This window comes from Dromaius novaehollandiae, chromosome 8 (genome assembly GCF_036370855.1).
Source record: "Dromaius novaehollandiae isolate bDroNov1 chromosome 8, bDroNov1.hap1, whole genome shotgun sequence".
Lineage (NCBI taxonomy): Eukaryota > Metazoa > Chordata > Aves > Casuariiformes > Dromaiidae > Dromaius > Dromaius novaehollandiae.
The window spans coordinates 29772730-29791806 of record NC_088105.1 but is presented as its reverse complement, the minus strand read 5'-3'; the positions used below and the strand labels follow the sequence as shown (position 1 = coordinate 29791806).

Sequence of the window (19077 nt, the reverse complement as noted above, 5' to 3'; positions counted from 1 at the left end):
GCATACAGACAAGGGCAGAGGCACCAAGCCGCTCCATGCCCAGGTGAGGAAACTGGACTGTTTCTGCTTTTTCCTCAGTAGTGCAGGGTGTCAGACACTTACTGGATTGGGCAGTTCTGGCTTCGATCATGGGGGTGTAGACTCCTACCCCCAGCTCAGAGCGGGCTCCCAGACGGAACTTGTACAGCGTGTCTGGTTTGAGACCTTCCACGGCATATGAGGAAGTTGGGTCAAACTCCACCTTTTGCTGGCAGAAGGAGGGAAACACAGGTTATTTGGTGTAGTTGGAGAAGAGATAAAAGCTGGTGCTCAGCTCCCAACACTAAGGGAGAGGCAGCCCCATCAGTCAGTCTGGCCCCAGCAGTCAGGATCTCTAATGCATCTGAACAGTGCTGGCAAAGGGCCTGTTTGGTGCCGCTTCGCTGGAGGGTACTTGTCTCTGGCAGCTCTCATGCCAGTATAAACACAGGAGGAGGAGGGCAACGAGACACTGTGATGCTGGCATGGTCCCACTCTCACTGTCCTGAAAACAGACCAGTACAAATGACCCCACGAGCAGACAGCATGTAGAGCAGGTCAGAGGATTCTGAGATATTTAGAGCTAGACATTTTAGGCATCTGGCAGTAAACATGGAAGGGCTCTTTCTAGGCCACCACCAACCTGCTCCTGAAGTGCTGCAGTCTTGGAGCTGCACAGACACGTTTTAGAGACCATTTCAGACCCATCTGAAAGCCTCACTGGCCTGCACAAGTGTTCAAGTACCCCAGCAGTAAGGATGCCCCAGGGATGGGGCCATGGCCTTCTGGAGGCACTTGAGTCCCAAACCAGTCACCAGCAACTTTGTGGGGACCAACAAGCACTGGTGAAGTAACTTCTATAGAAGCCAGACAGAGACTACCATATGCCTATCACATGCCCACTGGACAGAATGATTACCTGGAGAAGAAACAGTCCCTTTGCAGCTCAATGTTACAGCAAAGCTCAAGGCACAGCAAAGAGACCCTTCCCAAGCTGCTAAACTGTGATGTCTGGCCCTTTCTGTTGCCTGAAGCAGAGACAGGCTCCTCACCTGAACACCATCCTCTCCTTCCCAGTACAGCAGCTCGTATTTGGTAATGCGTTCCTGAGAGGCTGGCAGCCACGTCAGCAGGATGCGAGTATCAGACTCTGCCTCTGCCTGGAAATCAGCTGGCTGGGCAGGAACTGGGGACCAAACACATGGTTAGTGCCAGGAGGCAGATGCTGGAAAGGTGTCACACTGCTTTGCAGAGGCAATTTTTCACCTTGAAAGAATCCTCTTTCGTTCCTTCTGGACCCTCCTTTCTTCCCTCTCCCCAGAACTCTGCTCTTGGAACATCGTGGGCAACAAGTACGCACTTGTGGGGCCCAGGCTGGGGACTATGGGCCTCGCGCTCATCTCCAGCCCCCGACTCTGCAACCCAGCTCCTTACTTCCACAGGTATACTCGGCCTCCCCAGCAGGGTCAAGCACAGTTGCATAGCTGTCAACACTCTTGTTCAGGGCTTTGTGTCACCTTTTTAGCCATCATATTTCAGACAAAACAGTGGCCTATGTTATTTCTATGGAGATTGATACCAACTCCCAAGGACAAGCTGCTATCTTAAATCTGACGTCTGTAGTGCTGGGATGTCACTCTAGCATGCAACAATTTGAGCAGCAAGCGCAGCTGCGATGCTGGGTGCTGATCAGACACACACAGTTGCCCACCACCAGTCCGAGCACAGAGCCACGGCACTGCGCTCTATACATACCCCCTTGCTGCGTTTTGACTTGGATGATGTCTGAGGGGGGCCCGTCGCCCACTGAAGTGAAGGCCAGGACGCGGATGCTGTACGTGGTCCCTGTGATGAGGCTCCCCACGGTGGTGAGGTGGCTGTCATCAGTGTTGTGTTTCTGCCACATGCTCACGGGCAGATGCGGGTCGGTTGTATAATAAACGCGGTACCCTCGGATCTGTCCGTTTGGCTCCTCTGGCTGCTCCCACTGAACTAGCATGGTGCTGGCGCTCAGCATCCGTGCCTGAACTTTGAGGGGTGGACTTGAAGGAGCTTGCTCTCCTGTCCGAGCCTCAACCAGCTCACTGGGGGGACCCCTGCCAATGTTATTGACTGCAATGACCCGGAACTCGTACTCCGAGAAGGGGCTGAGTCCACCTATACTATAGCGGGTTGTTGCCACACCATCCACCTCCTGGAACTGGCCCTCCAAGGATTTGGGCTTGTACTGGATGACGTAATATGAAATGGGGTCAGAGTTGCCTGAATCCCAGGTGAGGGTCACACTGGTAGCTGTCGTTTCAGTCACTAATGGCTCTGTTGGAGGTTTTGGCAGCGCTGCAATTGGAAGGCAGAGAGGTGTGATTTAAATAATTCAGTCAGCTCAAACCCTGCAATGTGCACAGGGATAAAAATGGAGCTGCCACCTCCCATTAACATTCTTCTTTAAAAGGCAGAAATCATTTCATACTCTAGAACATGCATTTTTATATTACCATATATTGCTTGAAGTGGTTCTTAATGGAAGGATAAACAGAGCAATCATGTTATTAGACGTGCTTGACGCACTTACCAGCAGCAGGCTAAATAAAGGTAATTCAACAGGGATGCAGGAATGTTTCTGTCATGGGGGTTCAGCTGGCAGTGGGAAGGTGCTTGCTGGGCTGGGCTGGCCCCAGAAGTCACGTTCACAGCTGATTCACAGGGGGACACAGTAAAGCAATCAGAGCACTACATATAACCGGGAGCAATGCTCCCGCTTCCACAGGGACAGCATCTGAGGCCATAGGAAACTCAGGGGCAGTGCTGTTAGATGGGTTGATGGACAGAAAGCCTTGTAAGTAGTAAAGTACATGCAGGAGGGATGCAGCCGGAGAAACTACCAACTTTCACAGCCACTATTTCACTGGGTGGTGTGTCAAACTGTAACCAGACAATAAATTGTTACACAAGAACTCTGTAACGCTGACATCTCTGAAGCGTTAATGAGAATGCAGTTATTGCAAGCAAACATTTCCAGATTTGCCATTTTACCAGAAGAACAAAGAGAAAGTGAGTGTGTGTGAGAGAGATTTGCAGAGTACACAAATACTTTAAGACAATGAGTGAATTAAAGTCCACAGTAAGTTTAAATCGCCTACGAACCACTCCAGATAAAGTCATTAGTGATCTGTACTCAGCTGTGCTTGAAGAGGGAAGAGGAAAAATGCCTCCGCCCAAATCAAGATTCCCAAGTACTTCATTCTCTGGCAAAGCCATGAAGTTTTCAGCTTCCACGTGGTCCAGCTGAGGAGGACAGGCTTGCTAGCACAGCAGCGTGCCTGCCCTGAGCATTGGGGAAGGATGCCTTTCCCAGGGCTATTGCAGCACGGATACTGACAAGATCAGCGAGGGCTGAGCTGGCATGAGAGGCAGGGACACGCTACCCCACAACCACCCAGGCACCTGTGGAGGACTCGGAGGACAAAAGCATCCCTCCTCGTATCACAGCCCGAAGCAACACACTTCCTAGAGCATCCAAGAAATTGGCAGTCTCCTCCAGGCTTACAGGGACAGATGATATTCATCCACCCTTTCCTTTGTAAAGGCCAAAGGCTTGACTCTTACCAGCTCTTGGGTGTGCAGCCTGCCTGCGAGTAAGGGGCAGACCCGCTACCACGAGGGAACTTACTGCAACCAACTCTGTATCATCTTGCTTCTCTTGTTTGCCCTGCAAATGATTTATTCTCCAGCAAGCACAAGGAGAAGTAACACTGGGTAAAGGAGTCCAGGACAGAGACAGCAAGATGTCCAGAGTGAAGGTGCAGAAAGGCGAGGAAGAGAAACGAGGAAGATGGCAAGGGGCTAGAAGAGCTGAGCAGAGGCTCCAGGTCCCAGGGCCTCACAGACATGGGGCAGCAGCAGGCACCACACCAGCTGGGTAGGGAGAGAGGACGAGTCGCCCTGGTACAAAGAGGTAAATATCAAGACCCATCAGCGCAGTGGGGCAGCCTCCGCCTCCTCCCAACCACCTTCCTGTTGAGCCCCATTCTTCTGCACCCTCTCAGATACTCATTGCAGTCAAGACATGGGCAACTCCTTCACTCTGTAAGGAAACAAGGTCTGGGAAAGATGAGGGGCAGCTGCTGTGAGGAAAGTGAGCAGCGCGTGACTGAGGTTAAAGGATCCTCTGACTAGCACTGGGGAAAAGAGAATTTGCTGTTAACCTCCAGGTCAAAGAGGGCTAAGTTTCAATTCTGTGGTATTGGTCAAGCAGGGACTCAGTGCTAAAGGTGGCCATAAGGCAGGAGGGGACTTGTGAGAACAGAGACACAAAAGATGACATGTCTATGGAAATCTGAGCTACAAAGCAACTGCGAGGAGAGGAGGAAAGGGATGGTGTGGACCTGCTTGGCCACAGACGGGAAATGCAGGACATACTTCAGCCCTGAGGCAGACTGCCACATCCCCAGTGGCCCATGGACTGCAATCGGCAGTAATGTAAAGCCCCCTTTGGGGCAAAGCTATCTGAGAAATGGCGGCAGCAGGAAGCATATCTTAGGGGCAGCGACAAAACACACAGAGAGAAAGAGCCAGAGCAGGAAGGGAAAAAAGAAAACTGTGAGAGGAGCATATGACAGTTCTGAGAGTGTAAACAGCCCCTCTCTGAAGGGGGCAGGGTGCTCATGCTGATGAGTCCCCACGGACACGGTACATATGGCCGGGATTAACCTCCGTGTCCAGCACCCATCTGCCAGATGAGCACGGACCCAGTGAGGTTCCCTCACAGCATAGCGGGGAACCAGCACGCAAGCCTGTGTCCCACCATGCCACATGTAGGGAGAGGGGAAAAGACCTCCAAAGCAAGTACCGTAACATGAGCAAGAAAAAACAAAGTTGTGGGTTTGTGAACTTTCCTCACAAGGTGGAAAAGTCACAGAAGACTCTACGCTCTGCAGGCTGTACACAGAAACACTCTGGCAAAGGGCCACGTCTTTGAAACCCAATTAAGGAGCACTCCAAGGAACAGGCAACCCCTTACCTTTGACAGTGATCTGGGCTGTGGCTTCAATCATGCCAAGGGAGGAGATGGCCACGCAGGTGTAGTTGGCAGACTGCACAATGTTATTCAGCTCCAGGACGTTCCTGCCGACGGGCATCTCATCTTCTTTGGTCAGCTCCTCCACACCAGCCATCCACTTCACGTAGGGCATCGGAGCACCTACTGCCACGCACGTGAGGTTCACGCTCCCCCCAGGCATCACCTCGTGGTTGCTCGGAGGGATAGAGAATCGAGGTGCAACACGCCGCACTGAAACAAGGAGGAGACAACTAGTAGGGCCACAGAACCGGCAGACAGCACTCGGCTGCATTGCGGGGGTGCGTGAGGGGGGATCAACGGTTTTGCCTGTCTATCCCTCGGGACAGATAAAATGAAGTGCAAAAGCTGTTCACTGCTTTGCCAAATTGCACACACTTTTCTCCCCTTCCTTAGCCACTGGCATCTTATTAGAAGAACTCATTAAGGGATGGCTCAATCCATTCCCTCCAAACACAGGCTTTTTAAATCATATTACTAACATGAAACATTCCCCCATTTAAATTACATCCCTCTAATTAGAGAGCATGCACAAATGCCAGTCACACACTCTCTGTACAGGGCCCGCTGAAGCTCTGCAAAACGGAATTACCTGCTCCATTTATCAGCTCCAGGGCAAAGCGAGCTGTCCCCTAAACCTCGCAGTGCTGGGGCAGGGGCAACAGGAGGGTTTCTTTCTGAATTAGCACACGTGTGCTGCTAAATAAAACATAATTCCTTTCAAAATGTAACTCAGGTTCTATGTTGGCTCAGAAAAAATAGTCACCAGAGCCACGTGACATTGTCAGAGTCTGAACAGATCACCTTGCTGGGCAGGAGGGAACTAATCCTGACAGATGTGAGATCATATCCATTTTGACAGAAGAGAGCTGGGCTGGCAGCACCCTCCCCACCTTTGTGGCAGCACTTCGGGAGATGTATTCCTCTTTATTTCATTGCACAGCTTCTCTTCATATCAATCCCTTGCTGGGTATTTCATTCAGGACTTATTTGTAAGCAACTCTCAGCTACAATAAAGCTCTAAAGCTGCCTGCCATATGCATTCCCGTCAGGAAAATGACACTGAGAAATGAGGCCCCTTCTTCAGGGTTAGTGTTATGGGCCTATTTAAGCAAGGGTAAAGAAACAACTGCGCTCAGTAAATCTTCGTCTCCTCTGGGCAAGCTCATTTTAGTCTGTAGTTAAAAAGGGAAACTGCTAGAGCATGTCTTGCCCAGACGCCCTGTTCTCCTCTAGCCTCTCCCACCAGGACGGCAACCCCAGAGCACTGGCCGGGCTCACGACTGATGGACTCCCCGGGAGCCTTTGCCTGCTGATTGCGCTCCTGCGTCCGCGCGATTGAGGCCAGCAGAGCAGCAAACAGCTGCCGTGCCGAGGGGAAGCAGCAATCAGGTAGGAGTCGAAGCGGCACCAGGTCAGGGCATGGCGCGGGCGCGACCGGCAGCAGGGACGTGGGGCCCGAGGGGCACGGCGCTCCCGGCCCGGCAGCGGCTCTGGAGTCGGCGAAGCCACGGCAGCTGCAGCTCCCTGTGGCAAGCTGGCTCTCCCCAAAACGAATTGCACTAGCGCTCTCCCTGTTGATTCATCCCCAAACCAAGAGACTTGCAGAACACGGAAACCCCCACGCTAGCATGCACAACAGAGCCAAGACTTCGTGATAAATTAGACAATACTGTCAACACCGTGTGTATACTACACATCGTCTTGGTGACAAAACAGGGCTCATTAGCTCCTTACCAGCCAGGGGAAGGATAACTTGCCTTTTTTTTTTCTTTTTAAATGTCTAAATCCAAAGTCTTGCTGGTTGTTTCTTTTAATCAATTATTAAATCTCAAATCAATAGCTACATGAGTGATCGTCAGTGAGGCGTTACCTGACTGACGGGGCAGCGCTCCCCAAACGAGACACAACTGAAAGTGTACTCAAGCTCTATGCAGTCATAAGAATACAGCGTTAATCCAATGGACATGGCAATGGTTTAACATGATGGCGTGTATTTCCAACCAAAGCATCCCAGCACCGTTCGTTAAGAGTCAGGTTTTGTTTTCCAATGAACGTGGTGTTGAGTTATTTCAGGTAGAAGCTGTTCAAATTCTGTCCCCATCCAAGGACCAAAACCACCCACCCACACTGTAGTAAACTAAAAATTAAAAAAAAAAAAAGCAAACTTTGAGAATAAAGCCATAGATGTGCACAGAGCACTCACTCGCATGCACCAGGCAAACAGGCTGGCAGGCACAGGAGGCCACTACAGAGTCACAGAGAGAAAGGAGCAAGTTAGGGCAGGACAAGGACAGGGAAGATGCACAGAAACTCAAGTACAGAGACACTGGCAGACAGGAGACTTGTGCACAAGAGCCCATGCAGGAAGGGCAGAGCCTGGCATGCAAGACCAGCTTTTGAGACCCAGTCCTGTGAGAGCAGGGGCAGAAGAGCCTGCCGTGGGCACCGCTGAGACCTCCTGAGTGTGCTGGGTGAGATGGGCTCTCCACGAAGGGCTGCAGAGCAGGGGGCACTCCTGGGATACGGCCCCTTGGTGGTTGAATGCGGACGCCTCGTGCAAGGTTCGGCTCTCAAACACAGGAGGTTAGGGCAATGCCTGCAGTGATGGATCCGGCCAGGACGATAACCTGGCAGGAGAGTGTGCAAAGCACGAGACGGGCTCCAACACACTCCCATCCTCGTTTGGGGATAATTGGCAGCTTCTCGTCTGGTCGGTGCAGAGGGAGAAGGGGAGCTCAAGTCAGCACTTCACATCTCTTGCTTTTCTACTGTGAAAGTCTGGTAATAATTTAAACCAGCCTAACTCCTCAAACAGCAGCATTCTTCAGAATTTCTGTCCAATTTACAAGTCAAATCACACGGGCCAGCACAGCCCATGATGCTACCTTAAGTGCTTCAGAAAATTTTGTTGCTCTTCACTTATTGCAGCAAAGAACTTTCCCTTTTTATTACAATTTTCTTGACAAGAATTTGTGATTTTGTTTTTTTTAATCTTCCTTTTGAATAAAGATCAAAGAAGAGGGTTTGGAGGTTTTGCAAGAACAGCATAGGGAAAACCGCTGTGAATATTAAAATGATTTCAATGGACAATAGTATAATTCAGAGGTTTAGTTAAACCAGCAGACTGTCAAAAAGGAGATTCATTGTCATTCACCCCAAGAAGAGGCATGGCAAGGGCTCTGTGCTGCTGCACCACTCAGCGCATTCCCCCTCCAGAGAGTGCTCCCAGGGACGCAAGGTGAAACCCCAGAGCGGTGAGCGGTGCCACGCGACCCGAGCAGCAGCACCCTGGATCCCACAGGACAGGGAAGACAGACAGCGCGGGGACCCCTTCCCCGCTCTTATGGGGGGCACTGCAGGGAGGCAGGAGGGAAGCAGGCAACACAACAGCCATGAAGCTAGAGATTGAGAAATGTTAATAATTCAGCATGCATTAACGTGCACGTTCCTTGCCTTGAGAGCAAAGAGCATGAATCGATTGCCTGGCTCCTTTCACCACTGGAGTGGCTGTTTCCTAATGTCTCAGATTCCCTCCAAGAGCGACGTAACCGCCCAGAGAACCTGGCACCCTCCTCTCCGCGCCCTGCACGGCGGGTAGGCTCTCGGCAGCGGCTCCGGGCACGAGTGCTCAGGGCTGCTGCTCCAGCCCACCTCTCCCCGGCTGAGGCACCGCTGCAACACAGCGAGGCTCTGCTGGAAACAGGACAGTGCACGGAGGATGTGCCCACGCACCCAAAGCCGTGCAGGGTCGCTAGGGAAGGGGAAACCAGGCGGCTTCTTCCTGCTGGCTCTCTTGGCCCCAGCACAGCCGAGCAAACGACACCAGCACCCCCCTCCAGCCAGAAGGTGAGACTGGTTTGTTGCTCCAGCCAGGAAAGCTGGAAGACGCTGGTGCATGGGGACGTGATCTCGATCTAGCCACACATTTACCCTGCTCCAATCTCCCTCCTTTCTCAGCACCAACTCCTTAGAGATGGGAAGGAGTGAATTTAGGAGATATCCTCAAACACGATCATCGGTCTGCATGGTTTACTCAGCTGTAGACACCTTTCGTCTCTCTCTTGTGCTATCATTTTAAGGAAGGACTTCAAATGGAAAGGCAGTTACTGGTGTCTCACAATCTATTGACAGAATCAGCAGCAGGAGAGGAAAAATTGGAACCAGAAAAAATGCATTTACAGTCTCATCTTGTGCTCAAACAATGCTGTACTATTTATGCTCCCAATGCATCCTTGAGTGCTGACATTTTATAGACAATTTCCAAAACAGGGCCTTGCCATTTTTGGATTATATTTCAGCTATAACTTTTAGGTCTAATTATTTGCGCTGACAACCACATATAAAAGAGGATATATCATTACAGTGGTGCAGCACTGGAGACACATCAGCATTCAGCATACTGACATACTAATAGCAAAGTAAGGGAGAGTAAGATTGTGGAGCTATGCAATTTGCATTCACTCTCTGAAATTTCTCTGATGAAAATAACACAACATTAAGGAGGAGAATAAGAGAAAAGATCCACTGTATCAAGATAAAATAACTCGTTAATAAATAACCTTGTAGCAGTTGCAGAGCAATAATTAAATGCATGGGTGAGCAGTACACAGTTTTAAGTAAAGCTGGAAAAATGTAAGAGGTAATTATCAGTGCCAAACAAATTATAAGCACGGCAAATCCCATTGGAATATTTAGAAACTAATTTCTGGCTTCACATTAAATATTTGTGTACGTGGGTATTTTTGGTGGGGTGAGAAGGAGGGGTCGACACAAAGAATGAGAAATTATCTACTCCTGCTGGCTTATATCCATTCTTGGCTTCCTCCTCTCAGCTAAACCATGCGGCTAAAACGTTTAAGTGCCCTGTCAAAGGTTTATTCTCCAGGGGTGTCTGAGCCATCACAGCATTACTCCAAATTCACTGAAATCTGGGAGGCTTTGGGCCTTGGCTTTAATTTTTTCTTTCTTCCTCGTTCTCATTTTCCATCATTGTCTTGGGCTCAGGTAATTTTATCCTCTATGAATCCTATTTTTAGAGGGTAAACAAGGGCCCTATGTCTCAGTACAATCTAAACGAGAGCACGTTCCAGGGAGAGAAATGGGAATGAAGTCAGTGTACTGGAACAACTGCTATGACAACTTGCTAAAACTTGTTCCAGCGATGATTATAAGATCAACCCATGCAGCTGCCTGATGGCATGTGTGGGAAGAGTCGGGGTCTCCTTCCCCCCGCTACCCTGGAGCAGCCTGGGCCAGAGAGCCAGCACGAGGTGCCCTCACCTCCAGGCTGTGCTGAGGGATGAACCTGCAAGGTACCTGTTTGGCAAGGGAGTCACTTCTGGAGACTAGCTCAGGACTTCTGCCAAAAACACCAGCTTTCCTCAGCATGAAATCATGAGTGACTCAAGCTAGGTCTGGAGCTAGATTTAATTTAAAGGTTGGACTTGCCTTTCACTACTGTCCTTTATCCTGCTCTCTGAGGGCAGTGGGAGAGAGCAGGGCAAAGCACAGATCACATTTTGCTGAATGGCCACGAGCTCCTGCACACACTGCTGTGGCCCTCACTGAGCCATCCCCAGGGAGGGCTGGGGCCACTGCCAGGGCTCCCAAGCTTCCCACCAGCAAGAGAAAAACCCAGCCCCAGGGAAGAAAGGAGAGGCAAACCTGTCCATGCCCTGGTCATGCAAAGGGCCCTCCTGTGAGCACAGAGACCAGCCACATCATGAGAGTGAGAACAGCAGAAGAGCAAAAAAGGTGCCTTCACCACAAGGGCCTTCCACCTCTCACCAGCTTCCCCTGCTGCCCTACTCTACAGCAGGGGAGATAGCATGCTGGATTTTTCTACAGCTGAGATTAAAAGCGAGTTTTGTTCCTTTAGGAAAAAATCAAAACCAAGGCACAGGAGAAATTGAGGTACCTGCTCTCCCTAGCAGCTCACTAAGGAACTGGAGATCAGAATGATCTCTCCTTCCAAAGACTGCTCTTGATCTCTGGCCAGAAAGCAGCAGCAGTTCAGAGGTATTAGACTGGCAGCTAGCACAGGTAATGGGTTAAAGGACCCCACATACAGTAGCATGCACTTCCTCCCACCCTACCTTTGAACAACATCGCCTTGGCTGGTATTGGCATGCAAAGTATATTCTGTGCATTTTAAATCTCAAGCAACAAAGGCATGCAAAGCAAAGTATCAATGCCATCACCAGAATCACAGCAAACAGTAAGCAGATTTCATCAGGCACAACGTGGCCGTGCCTGGAAGGAAGCCAGAGTCTGTAGGGCCCCCTCCCCTTTTGGGGATGGCTCTCCTCTCCCTACTGGAAAAGTCCCATCTGACGTGGCGTACTGTAGATGGATAAGAAGTGAAAAGGACCAACCTTCTCGCTGATCTGAGAGATGAAAGTTTGTTTTGTTTGATGGCAGAGTGCGATGAAGATGAGGAGGGAATAAAAAAAGACAAGGAAAAACACAGAGAGTAAAAACAGGCCAAGCTTCATCTGTCCGCACACCACTGAAACGACAAGACAAGACTACAGAGGTCAGCCACGACTTCCCACAGCACACGCACACCACTCCATGTCACAGCCAAGAGTGCGCCACTCACACTGCTCTGGCCAGCAGCGAGTGGGGACGGCCTCTCCGCCTCCCTGGCCCACTCCAGGCTCCCGGAGACCGGGCAGGGAGGATTGCGCTTCTCACACATACTCACAGAGAGGGTGCTTCAGTGGACAGCCCCACGCTGGGCCGGATGCTGGAAGCATAGACATGTTTACATGTGCAAACGGCACGTACACACACACACACACACACACACACACACAGAGCAAGGGACTCCAGCCACTACATGGACTTCATACGCTCCCATGCACCCATCCAACTATAAAGATGATGGCAAAGGCACTTTAAGCCCATTGACCACAGACTAGGAAGAGCATATACATGTCAATCAGAATTTTGTCAAGTATGAAAGAAATGTTCCAAGTGGTGAATGGAAAATCTTCTACCATGAAGAGCTGCTCCCCCTCTCCAAACAAAGAGCTAAATGTAGCAGAGAGGTATTAGACAATTGATAGACATGTGCAGTCTCAGCTGGGCTCAGTTTCAGGAGAGCCTTATGAGTACACTGTGCTGCGAGTGAGAGATGGACAAGAAATCGGAAGGACAAAAACACCCAGAGAGAATTGAGGAGGTCCCAGATTTTGTTCCTGTGGGAGAGACAGTAGAAGGTTAGTTGCATTTTCCTTATAGACAAAGGAGATCTTATTTCTTTAGCAGGAGTGACCTCACTCCAGCTACAGATCTGTAGCATATCAGCTGTAATCGAACCCTCGCTGAGAGAATACAAAAGTGGATTTGATAGTTAAAGACTGCTTATGAGTCACATTTTTGATGGGGGAAGGAGAAGGTGGGGGAAGGAATTTGCTTTCCAGCAGAAACACTGCAAATTAAAGAACAGCATGTGGTATTATACAGCATACAGAACAGTCAGCCATTTCCAGGGATTAGAGGACAGGATTTTAACCAACACTGCCATGGTACAGACCAGGTACAGCTGTCAACAGCAGCTATACCAGTGGCCTATGAAGCGTAATGGAGCTTGGAGGAGAACAGCAGAACGGTTGCTTTGATTTCTTCAGGTTAACCAAGAGGACCAGCATCAGCCAACTCTGAGCTACGCTGACCCGTGAGCAAGGGCCATATCCGGCGAGTACCCCCACACGAACACCTACAAAACAAGCAGCCCTAGTTCAAGGATGAGGTTTCCTTTGGCCTGCTTCGGACTTGGGATTCACCTCTCGGTCCACAAAACATTTAATATTGGACTCATTTATTCTTGTGAGACCCTGCGGAAGGGACTTCTTTCCCACTGCTCCCAAGCCACCACTTTCGCTCTTAATCTAGCGGAGCCTGTGGCATCTGCATGGCCTCGGCGGGCAGCAAGGGCCTCTGGCCTTCTGCTCAGCTCTTCTCAACGAGCAGGATTTGTCTCCCGCGCTTGCCAGCCCCAGCTCCGGAAGGACGCGCCACGTCCAGAAGGTTTGTTTCGGGGAGCCTGGCAGGGACCGGGCCTTGGCAGGGTGCATGGAGCAGAGGCTGAGCCGGCGGTGGCTTTCCCAACGTGTTGACACTTCAGATTACGGTCGGGAAGGTGAGGAGACGTGTGAAACACACTAACTCAAACAGATTACTTTCTAGTCCGTCAAACAGGAGCAAGTTTGGGGCCTGCTGTTTGTCAAATATTGCTAGATTATCTCTTAATCTCTTATTATATTAGAGGCTTATGGAAAATAAAAAACAGTAGCAGGATATTTTGGAACAGCTGTATAAAGAGAGGGAACACCTGCACAAAAAGTTCTCCTTCCTATTCCCTTAGTTAATGCTTAAAAAGCTGCTGCTTTAGCTGAGAAAAGACTGATAAATGGCAAACTGAAAGTTTCATCTCCTTACAGATCCCATTCACATTCTCCCTTATCTCTAGTTCTTTATCCGTGTCACTCCTAAATTAAGGATCATGTTTTATCTACGGGTTTTTCACCTTTTTACAGAATAAAGGATGCAGAGCAGTGACAGCAACTGCCGTAGTGAAATCTGCCCCATGCAGGGATGGAGGATTTAGGGATGTGGATGCCCAGCGTATCCCCCATTACAAATTCACACAACCACGTTGCCGGGAACCTGAGCTGCCTGACAGCTGACTTGGCTACACCAGTCTCCGTGTACGACAAAGCAAGTAAAGTCACAGCACAAACGCCAGCAGGGGATAGCCAACCCCATACGGTAAAAAAGGCTTCCTTCTGAGATCCAAGTGGAGACAGCAAAGAAGGAAAGAGCAAGGCCATATCAGAAATGCGCCTCCCAGTCCTGATTGTCAGATGGCTCCAACGCTCTGCAGACAGAAATTCCCATGCTGATCGAATTCGGCTTTTACCCTGCCACAGGCATGCTCATCTTACGCAGCAGCAGCAATACTCTAACCACAGCAGCTTGCTGCACTTTGGGCTTATGGGAGGCTCTGCTTTTCTCTATTCTTGGGCATAAGTGCCTTGCATCAGGGCAGGGGGCTGTGGCCAGGACAGGAATGCACAGGTGAGAGTTTAGATCACTAGCTCAAACAAACCAACGGATTCCTAAGGCTTTTGAGAGTGGGCAGTTAATACTTTCCTAAAAGTAATGAGAAATTTCATTATCCAAATTGGCTCTGCAATTCTGCTGGGAACTACCAGCATCTGTCCTATGCTGAAAACACTCTGGTGCTACGCAAAACACTAATATAAAGGCAAACCCAAAGACTTTGTAATCCAAAAGACGCAGAGGTTAACAAAAATCCAGAGGCAGATGAACCTGTTCCTGCTTATCTCCAAAAGCACATCTTGTGTCTCAAGGACTCCACACAATCAAATTTTGTTTTTTGCAGCTTTTAGAGATATAGAGGAACAAAAGGACAGACTGTCTTTTTTCGCCAGATTACATGAGAATAAGACAACCTCCCATTATATGCAATGAACAATGTTCTCATGCCACAGTGATGAGTGTATTCCCTCCTAGAGAGATAGACAGGATGCTCAGGGCACCCAACCATCCTTCCCCATTCATAGTGCACACACATACATGCACAAATTCAATTAAGAATGGAAAATCTCAGCGCACCAGAGATGGACTGCCGAACCCTTTACGCAAGTGGATATGACAGGGGAGGGGATGGGCACTTAGTCAGCATGGATGTGCATGCCTAATTGTTCTACAGATGTCTATACAGATCATGTGGGATAGAGGGGGAAATAGGTTTCCAAGTCCATTTCCGTGTTGCGTTATCACGCACCCAGCCATCAGCCAGTCTGCTTCTATTTTCCATAAAGGTCACTTTACAAATAATCAGATTGAGTCTTGCATTGCACTTTTAACTGTCAAAAGACTGTGCAAGGAATAAAATTGTTAAGCTTACTGAGTTCAGCTGTGTAAAGCACATTGAAATCTTCAGATGAAAAGTGCTAGGAGAAGGGCAAAAAACTATTATTTCTTAAGCAGAAATCATTATAATTATTATGGCACAGCAAAATGCTCATGTAAACATCGACGGTGAACACTTTTCACTCCAGGAGAAAACATGACAAAAATATCCACAGTAATAGATGGGGAAGAAAAAACGTGGCGGAAGCCTCTCCGTGGCTCTTCCCGGAGCCAGCCAGCCCCAGTACCGGGTGCTGAGCGGTGCAGGATGACCCACCATGCTGGCCGAGCAGCGAGACCCTGCACGGGCAGCGGACGCTGACTGCCACTCCGGCTGCACTGCCAGCTGCGTTCACACCGAGCTGGCTGAAAAATAGCCAAGGTGCATCTGCCCAAATTACCGCTGCTCTAACTTCGGTTATAGCAGTAACTTCAGCATGGGGCAGCACCTGGGAACAGAGGAACTGCCCTTAAAAATATGGAAATCCTGTAAAAGACAGTGCACTTTCTTCATCAAAGGGTCATTGCTCTAGGGAATATACTACAGCATTGTCTTGAGGTGAGGACTGCGCTGAGCGTGCAGGTGGAGATCACGGCCTGTGACCTTCCCTCCCTCCCTCCCTTCTCAGCCAGATGCCAGCTGCCCACAGACGGTTACTCTACGGCTGCTATGTCAGACTGGTTTTCCTATCTCAGACTGGTTTTGCTTCTGTTGAAGGTCCAGGGCAGATGTGCCTGTTCGAGGCAGGTTGTCCGGTCTGACTCACCAGCCTCTCCATGCTGCTGCTCATCCAGGCATCTCCCCTGCAGGGCTCTGCTGTCTCTGCTTGGCTGCAATCGCTGTCGGCCCTTGAGCACCGGCAGTGCCCTTCTGTGCTCAAGTGACTTCCCCAGCCAGCCCTGGCGAGAGGCACGTTTAACCGAGCACACTGCTTCGGGTTGCAAAGAAACGGGTTCCCTATTATCTAGCCACTTTTCAGGCACCCCTGTTTTTGATAGCTGCTTGTTTGACCACTGTCCTCTGCTGGCAATACCCTCCAGCTTTGACTTCTCTTGCTATTTTAGCTGTTTTAATATTATGTAAGCACAAAATGTCCTTTTTAAAGGCTTCAAGTCTTGTTGCTCCAGGCCCATGTCAGTCATTCAGAATTATTATTATTTACACAAGATCCCCACTGCAACAAACATCGTATAGCCGCAAATAACCACCTCGGTGAGTTCCTACTGTGTCTGAGCCTGGGCTACCACCAAGTCACCAAGTGCAAAACCCTGTGGAGGCCGGGGTAGGGACAGAGCTACAATCCTAATTTCATCTTGGGATGGCTCCTTACTGAAACTTGGCAAATAAAACTTCAGACTCCAAGCAAGTTATCCTCCTACCAAATCAAATATGAGCCTGGCCTTTCAAAAGGCAGATCAAGTACAGATTTTTGCAGTAATACCATTTCTATTTACTGCAGTCTGATTTAGTAGCTTGGAATTTGGGGGTAGAGGAGACATTTCTGTTTAAAATGGTCTTTCTTTAAAAGCAGCTGTGCAGCCAGTTCTGCACAGTATGTGCCACATTTTGAGACAGGGAACTTACTGCACTTGCCTCACCAGGACACGCCAAATACCTCTTCCATCTATGCCTTGAAAGTTTAAAAAGTAGCATGTAAGAAAGGAAAACTGGACAGCAAATTTCTCACTTGCCAGGAAGTACACAGCAAATACTCCAATAAGTGCTACCCTAACAGCATCTGTACTGCTCACCGTTCCAAGCAGCAGCGTCAGGAACCAGGCCTACTGAACTCCATAGTGTTTTTATAAGCCTTTCTGTTCCTTTGCTTCACTTAAGTATGAAAAAAATTAATGCCATCTGTACAGGAGGAGAAGGGCAGAACAGATCCCTCAGGCAGGGAAGCAGCCAAGTGTGCCTGCTTTGAGGGGGGCACCAGAGAGGCCACTGCCTCCACAGGCACAGCTGTACAAGCCTCCTGGCTGAAAACCTCTTTGTGCAGATGCCCCTCAGCTATAGGCAAAGCAAGAGCAAAATGTATTCATACAAACCCAAAGGCTTAGGTGAATCAGTACCATCATACTCCACTCCCAGGGAGCACAGGGAAATGACGCAATCTGTTTCTCATGCTAGGTCCAATCTCTCTTCTACTCTTCGATCAATTTCTTATATGTCTTGAATCATCAACTTCTTGGATTTTTGCTGCTAAATTAGACAGTAAGCTCTTTGCATTACAGAAATCACTTCTTCCATATGTTTCTATTCCTTTCCCCTCCCCCTGCAGCACCACTAAGTCCCAAATCTAATCATGGTTTTGAGGTGCTGCGACACATGTAACCATGGACCACAACCGGATGAGTGCTCCTCTGTGGTGGGAAAGATGACATCTGAAGCAGCATCGTCAAGCACACCCGCACCGGCAGGACAAGGACATGCTACTGCACCCCTTCCAAAGTCCCCGTCACACCCCAGCTAGCCACGCTTGCCGGGCACACTCCCTGCCCCTGCCTTTCACGCTGCTCGTGCTCCTCCGGCAGTGCCCAAGTTGCCTGTAACCCTCTGCGCTCGGCAGCTTGAACAGCGACAGTGGGAGGCATCCACTCCCAGCGCGGCTCCCCAGCCCGTACCAGCTCTGCAGCGATGGACAGACAGACCTATCAGTTCAGAAGCAGAATGCTTATGAGGGTTGCTTTTCAGCACAGTTAGTGAGATGAAAATAATAGCTTCAAGGAAAATGCATCCATTTTCCTTTACAAATCCCTAGTGTGGAAATGTTTTAACTTTTAATGAAATCCATCTGTGCTGGCTCGGAAGGATTTCTGGAGACAAGACACTGGTACAGCCTGCTCCTTCCTCCTCCTCCTCCTTCATTGATATGGGAAGCCCTGAGCAGTGCCTGGATACTCTTTCTCAGCACCTACTTTCTTCCTTTGTTAGCATGAGAAATAGGCTGAAGATGCTAACGAGCCTGTGCTTTCTAACACCGCACACCCAGGATTACCTGGGAGGCTGCAAAAGGGGGGATGTGATCAAAAACATAAACCCCAAGAGTCAAGAGGCAAACAAACAGCTGAACTATTAAAAAAACAATAGGTTATGAATGAGAGCAGGCACAAGCACTTCTGAGAATTACATAGGGTGGATGTTAATATTGCTGCTTGTACAACTGCAGGACAAGCAGTACTCGGCCACGCTTGCCAGTAAGTGGCTAACTTCTTGGGTATTCGCTGTAAGAAGGTCAACCAGTATGAAACCACCATGCAGTGGCGGTACAGCTGAAACACTTAACTTCACTGTAATTTAGCATTAATTAACGTCTTCTCTCACAAAGATGCAGGCACTTTCTAAAGACCCTGCTGGAAGTCACTGAACCTTTTAATGACAATACTGTAGGACAATCACAAGGAGAAAAGCCAGGGATTCTTTTAATCTGCACCTCAGACCTCAGAAATTAAGACATTTTCACATTTTCCTTGCTTGTTAAAGAAATAAAATACTGTTCTTCGTTTGACTGACTTTTGGATGTCATTAACTAATGTAGTAGTGATACGATATTTTGTTTGTAGAACATTAGATATCAGAAACTGCAAGCATAAACACCATCTAGGACATAGCATATACAGTGATTTTCATCTGCTAATAATTTATGGAGTATCCTGTCTTTTATATACAGCAGGGCTTTATCAGGCTCAGGCAGGCTGGAGACTGACATTGTAAAGATTATGTGCAATAAAATGGCTTGTTCCAAAAATTTATGCATAGAGAAGGTGATGGTTAACAGCAAGGCATACGTCTAAGAACATGTTTTCTCCCTTGAACATCAGGATCCTCTCACATGTGCAGGCCATCCAAGGCCTGTGCCCAATACAGATTGAGCAGGGGAACCTTGTTCAGCAGCAAGCCAAGTGTAAAATTCAGCACGCTTCTCAGTTTTACAGGATTCATTTGCTAAATAAAGAGCATAAATTGGAGAGAAACCAGAAAGTTTTAAGAGGTTCCAACTCTTGAAGCTGCTGTGCCTATTTTCAGCCACATC

General features: G+C 49.0%; 1 protein-coding gene across 5 annotated transcripts in view; it reads right to left on the bottom strand.

Annotated features, from left to right (window-relative positions):
• PTPRF (protein tyrosine phosphatase receptor type F) overlaps positions 1-19077 on the bottom strand; it is a 394663-nt gene that overhangs the window by 72677 nt on the left and 302909 nt on the right. For all 5 annotated transcript variants that reach the window (XM_064516086.1, XM_064516084.1, XM_064516088.1 and 2 more), the window contains 4 exons: positions 5039-5308; positions 1774-2355; positions 1071-1204; positions 103-247 (listed from right to left, as the gene is read on the bottom strand). In XM_064516086.1, coding sequence (XP_064372156.1) covers positions 103-247; positions 1071-1204; positions 1774-2355; positions 5039-5308 — 1131 coding nt within the window. The remainder of the gene's footprint in view (positions 1-102; positions 248-1070; positions 1205-1773; positions 2356-5038; positions 5309-19077) is intronic.